General features: G+C 42.4%; 1 protein-coding gene across 4 annotated transcripts in view; it reads right to left on the reverse strand.

The window, feature by feature from the left end:
* ARHGEF6 (Rac/Cdc42 guanine nucleotide exchange factor 6) overlaps nucleotides 1–6,000 on the reverse strand; it is a 65,982-nt gene that overhangs the window by 8,416 nt on the left and 51,566 nt on the right. For 3 of the 4 annotated variants that reach the window (XM_019521332.1, XM_019521330.1, XM_019521329.1), the window contains exons 15-18: nucleotides 5,444–5,577; nucleotides 4,979–5,104; nucleotides 1,469–1,489; nucleotides 344–437 (exon numbers count right to left, since the gene is read on the reverse strand). In XM_019521332.1, the coding sequence (XP_019376877.1) occupies nucleotides 344–437; nucleotides 1,469–1,489; nucleotides 4,979–5,104; nucleotides 5,444–5,577 (375 nt within the window). The remainder of the gene's footprint in view (nucleotides 1–343; nucleotides 438–1,468; nucleotides 1,490–4,978; nucleotides 5,105–5,443; nucleotides 5,578–6,000) is intronic. The other variant, XM_019521331.1, reaches the window with a different exon arrangement.

The following is a 6,000-nucleotide window of genomic DNA, read 5'->3' on the forward strand; positions in this document are numbered from 1 at the left end:
CCAGGCAAGCACACATATATCACATAGGTTCATAGACTGAAATTAGACTTTAAGATAGTTTTGAGGATTATGGTTTCTGCACCATATCCCTCCCTGAATAGTGAAAACAACTTGCCCAGCTACCTCACAATACTTTTGTGATATAAAATCATTCTTAACTTCATTGAGTTAAATACTAAGAATTCCCAGAAGGGCCCACCAAACTAAGCTGCATGGCAGCTGTGTTCGGCATGGTGGGGAGCCTCCCAAGATTAATGATTTATTCAGTCACTCTGTTTTGATTGCTGACTTTTGGGTGGCTTATTGGGCAGACAGAAACCAGTGCCAGAGAAGAAAAACGTACTCTTTCTGATGACAAACTCCTCATCAGATGCTTTTCTCTCAGTTTTCCTTTTTGGGAGAAACTTCTTCATTGTCTTTGGACTCTTGCTGGAATCCTATAAAAAACAGATGTTTCTTTAAGGTAAGAGCTAACAGTAGCTGAAATGACAGAGCTTCTCTGAACACAGCTCATTATGTTAATGCTGTACACAGAAGGCTAGCAGGCACACAGTCAACATCAGGGAAAACTAACAACATTCAGCTCTATCCCTGCATTATGTCTGGATGCACTGCACCTGGTCATAGCAACTGAAACACGGCATGACAAAACCCTTTGGAGAGAAGCACAATCTGCTAAAACAGTAGTTTTCAACCTGTGGTCCACAGAACTGGGGATCTGCAGACTGTGCCTAAGGGGTCCACAAATGATGACTATGATCAGTTAAAAGTATGTGAATACCTAAACTTACAATTCAAAAGGGGTCTGGCACTTCCATCTGAAATTTCCATTCATATTTTTGGGGGGTTCACGAATGAAAAATGGTTGAAAACCACTGTGCTAAAATATAGGCTTTTTCCAAGGGAAAAACGTTCACGAGAGAAGATCAGTGAGATCACCTTTTAAGTTCACTGCTGTAAGCATTCTCTACAGAACTATGCAAGTGATACGCAATTTCATTCTTCTTCAGTTAGAATGTATTATCAATGACACGCTGTTTTTAATGCGCACACACTACTCATGGGTGTGTCTGAACATACTGACCCCCCCACATACATATACACAGAACATATAAACACACAGAGTTAGTGCCTAACATTGTAAAAGTAAGAAACAGGTTTTACTTCTTTTACTAAGTTAAATTATTCTTACAAAGTGTGAAAGCACTTGCATATTAAAAGATTACATGCAATGTAAATATTATGGGGTAAAGTAAGAGTGTCATGCTTTTCATGCAGTACAGTGTTAGTGTCATAGGATTAAATATTTTTCTGAGTTTTTTTTAAAATCCATTTAGCCATCAGAAGGGACTCACGCTAAAGATTACTAGCAGTCAGGAAAAAGCAAGCAGGGAAAAAAAAATCAGCTAAGAGACACAGGACAAGTATTTTATGTCACGATAAGCCAAAGACATGTATCTACCCTTACCTTTAAGATATAAGACATCCTCTACAATGAATATGTAAAGAAAGAGAAGATGAGTGGTGAGAAGTTGATAGTTTTATTGACCAAATCCATTTAAATCTATCATTCTAAAACACATTTTAATGTTAGCATTGCAAGATATGTGCTACAAGGATGGGCACCCCCTCTACACCAGTTTTAGAGCAATATCAACATGCAAGAGACCCAAAAAGAGCAGAATTACATGCAAAACTGTGACTGTTAAAAAAAAAAATTAATTGTGAAAAAGGTGGCAAGCAGGACTGTATGCCTATGAGAGCAAAAAAGAGATCATGCCTCATTGGTTAGTTGGATTTTGAGGATTAGCAAGTTGGTTTCCTGGCCTGGTAACCTGCTTGAAGGTGTTCCCTGATAGCTCAGCCGGTTTCATGAAGGAAGTCCTGGGGGCTGCATTTACACAAATGGGTCCCATTACAAATAGTTTTGTAAGGTAAGGTCCTGAGAACTTGTGTGACACAGGTTTTATTCCAGCCCAGATTCTTTCCCCAGTTGTACGCAGAGAGGTACAACTTTTGCTCAGAAATGTACTGATGTAATTAATCTTACAAGTGATTCAAGGCAGGTAATTTTTTGAACTACAAAAAGTATGCCAGTCCTCACACCCCAGTAACCCCAATCCAGACATACAATTTTACCAAGGGGCACCTCCTCTGTAATTTCAAACGATGACTAGACACTGAACAGGAAAAATGACCCAATTTGAATGGAAATGACAACAGAGGTACACAGCACGTAAGCAGTGTTCTGGGGTTTCCTGAATACAGTTAGATACGAGAAAAAACACACAAACCTGTGAAATTCCGTCCTTTGCTACCAGAAGCCAATTGATATATCACTGGATGTCTCAAAATCTCTGGTCTTTTCATCAAACCCATACCCCACCCTACCTGGAAAATAACTGATTTCTTTCAATGGCAGACTCATGCTCTTGAGAGAAATTTTAATTCATGCAATGCATCTTTGAATAGAAACCTAACCTAGTCTGAGCTGTTATCCTAGTTTCATACTTGATTTACTCTGCTTGGCATTGTTTGAGTTTTAAAAAAACTTCATAGAAATAGCAGTTCTGCTTAACTTTGTGACTGAACTGACTGAACTTGAGAGAAGAGGGAAAGGGTGGCTGAAATGCGGCTTGTTTAAGTAACTGAATTCATCTCCTATTTGTATTTGGCCACCACATGCTTGTGCCTATAATTTAAAAGCTATATTGTCACCTGCCAGGTAAGTGCAGGAGCTAGGAATTAGACTCATAAACTCTGAGTCCGGTATCCCATGTTTTACAATATTAGGCATTCAAAAACAGAGCCAAATTCTGGGTTCAAATGCATGTGCATGTGTGAACATCTCCATCTGGCACTGTCATCATGTAAATTCATTTGGATTTAGACAGGTGTAACCAATCACTTCAAAGACAGGCAACATTTTGTATTCCCTAACTTTACTCCTCTCCTCCTCCTTCCATGCCCCCCGCCCTCCTTCAGCCTCAGTCAAAAGAACCTGACCAGTTAGCATGTTACAGATGTGAGTCACACCTGGTTCAGCTTTTGCTTGTAAGTGGATTATAATTAGCAAAAGACAGGTGACACCAACATTTTTTTAAAGCTGTATGCTGGGATGGGGGAGGATGGCCAGTTGCCAGAGAATAAGGGTGCACTTCACAAGCGCTGCCTCTACACCTGACGCTGTTGCCAGCTGCGTTTGCACCAGGCCTATGCTGAAAAGACACAAAGACTTAACAGCTCACGGTCCTAGGCCTAGTCCTGCCAGAATAAGCTTGAGGCATACTGGTTGGGCAGCTTTGCTGTGCCTGCTCCATCAGCATTTAATCAAGTTTCGCTGTTAACTTGGCCATTTTCAGCGAGCACATGCTTCCCTTGCACCTTTTCAATTAAGGTGTGCCGGGTGTGAGTGGGAATTGCAACCAGAAAGTTGCCCTTGGCAGGCAGAGGGCTGCTGATGCCCATGTTGTGCATTGTAATATCACCGCAGCCTGACCTCCTGCTTGTTGGGAAACCTCCATAGCATACAAGCCCGGAGGACCAGCACAACCAAAGTCATTCTCGTATTGCATTCCTGTGGCATCACCATTGATAAAGTCTATTCTGGAGAAGCCTGGATTGGTTTTCTAAGCCAATATTCTAACTTACGCTCAGAGTTCAGAGTTCAGAGTTATCCAGGGATAACCATACCTGAGAAAGAGGCATGGAAGGCCGTGATGTCATTGACTAACATTAGTCAATCTGTGTGTTTTTGGCCTTTCAAAAAAGATATTTTATTGTTGTAGAGGAGCGACTGCTCCTTGGTTAAAATCTAAACAGGGCCTCTTATCTGTCATGCAAGAAAGAAACCGTTTAGTCTAAGTGAGGGGCTGGGAACATGCAAAGATTAAGGGGTTTTTATTATTATTTTAAAAAACCAACAATTTAGTCTTCAAAAGAACATTTCTTCTGCATTTTATAAATACAAGTTTCTCAGCTAAACTGCCACAGTGATGTCAAACGTCTCATCATAACCAGGCCAATCTGGCAGCACCCATCTCCCCTTCTGTTAGGCTTCAGTTTTGATGAATATTGCAATCTCGGAAAAGGAGGGGTTTGTAACTAACTGAATGGCTGTCCGGGGGGGGCCTTCAGGCTACAATGCTGAGCACTATGCAGTAAAGTTCACACCTTTTCACAAGAATAATCAGTGATTCAGAACCGGAGTCATCTACTACTAATGAGAACATTACCCATGTTTGAAGTGAGTAATTCAAAATGTTTGCTTTGAAATTGGGGAGGATGGTCCTGTGGTTAAAGCCAGGGACTGAGAACCAGAGCTATCTGAGAAGCAGACTTTGTTGCAGGTTGCACCCACAGACTTCCCAGGTATCACCTAAACCCCAAATGTAAGTTTCTTGCAAGAGATAAGACTGACAGATATTCTGTGATACTAAAAAGATTAAACATTTGTGAAGCATTTTGGGGGGATTCCTGCAGAGAAGTAAAAAGCATTTATTGCTGTCATCTGGTGACTAACATATCTGTAATCCAGCCACCAAAAATATGGCATGGAGGAATGTGATAGAAATACATGGTGGTTTTCCATCCCACTACAGTCCTTCCCTAGGCAAATGTTTCTAGCTACTAAGCTACACAGTCGCATTACATAAGAGCGCCTCGCAGTACAGAGGCAAGGCTCCCAGTGAGAGCTGTGACTAAACAAAGACCGCAAGAGTGGGCTCACTGGAAACAGTGCAACTGAGTCTCCAATCCTGCAAACACCTGGCCCCAGTCTTAATTTAAAGCACATAGCTGGTTTTATTGCCTGGTTTCATCCCGTGCCTCAGTGTTTGTAGGACTGGGGTCTGTGCTGTGCAGTCCTTTTTAAAATCAGTATTCATTCAGGGGCATTAAATCAACCCCTCTCCTGAATTATCATGCAAAGCAATTCTGTGCACAAACCCCACAATCTACTGTCTGCGCGAAGGATTACCTCTTTGTAACTCAGAGCTGCTGATGGCCTGAGTGGAGGAGCAGGTCGGAGGCAACTTAAGGTCCAGGGTTTAAGAATTTTGGGTGGTTCCAGTGGGCCACGAATCTGTCCAGTGGAACTAAAAGACTGAGAAAACAGACAGTGAGACAATGAAGGCTGTGTGGCATTGCATATAACACATGCACAAGAGCAGGGAAAACAGGAGCTCTCTCCATCTAAACTACCGTAAGAAGCTCACCTTGCAACAAAATTGGAAATGGAAATAAGACAAATGACTTCTGTAGCTATAGTGTCAGTCGTCAGCTATATAGTCAGAAGCACGATGAGGGGTCATAACCACAACCTCTATGAAAAACTGCAAGGCTGTGTAAGAGGCTTAGTTACAGTCATATTCTACAAGAAAACCTGGTCGATAATGCAGCACAGTGAAATGCAGAAAGGATTGGGATGTTCTACCACACTCACCGAATGACCACTCCACGACTGTGTTTTTGATATCGTGTTGCATGTCCCTTTGGTCACCCTTTGCAAATGGTCAAGCCATTCGTGCAAATCCTGGCTGCTGTTACAGGACACCACGATTCTTTCGATCATGTTCCCTGCATTGTAGGATTAAATGACATTCTTTATAACAGTGCAGAGAGAGAAAATAGCCAAGCCAAACTCATTCTGACAGCAAAAACTTCCCGAGTTTGCCATGCGATATAGCTGCAAGAAAAGGCCAGTACAAAGGCACGGCATGAGAAAGGAGAAAGAGAACAGTCCTTTAAACAGGTTTTGGGACAGGCTCAGCTAAAGTCAGAGGGGGTTTCTTGACTAGCCTCAGTGGGTTTGGGGGATTGGGTATACAACTCTGAGGAAAGGTTGCGGGACATGAACCTGTTCAGCCTTCAAAAGAGAAGGCTGAGGGGGGATCTTGTGGCCTGTTATAAACTGGTTAGGGGGGATCAGCAGGCGCTGGGGGAGTCCCTGTTCCCCCGAGCGCCGCAAGGAGTGACCAGGAACAGTGGTCACAAGCTGGC

This window comes from Gavialis gangeticus, unplaced genomic scaffold, assembly GCF_001723915.1.
Source record: "Gavialis gangeticus isolate Ggan-Ray unplaced genomic scaffold, GavGan_comp1, whole genome shotgun sequence".
NCBI classification, from domain to species: Eukaryota; Metazoa; Chordata; order Crocodylia; family Gavialidae; genus Gavialis; species Gavialis gangeticus.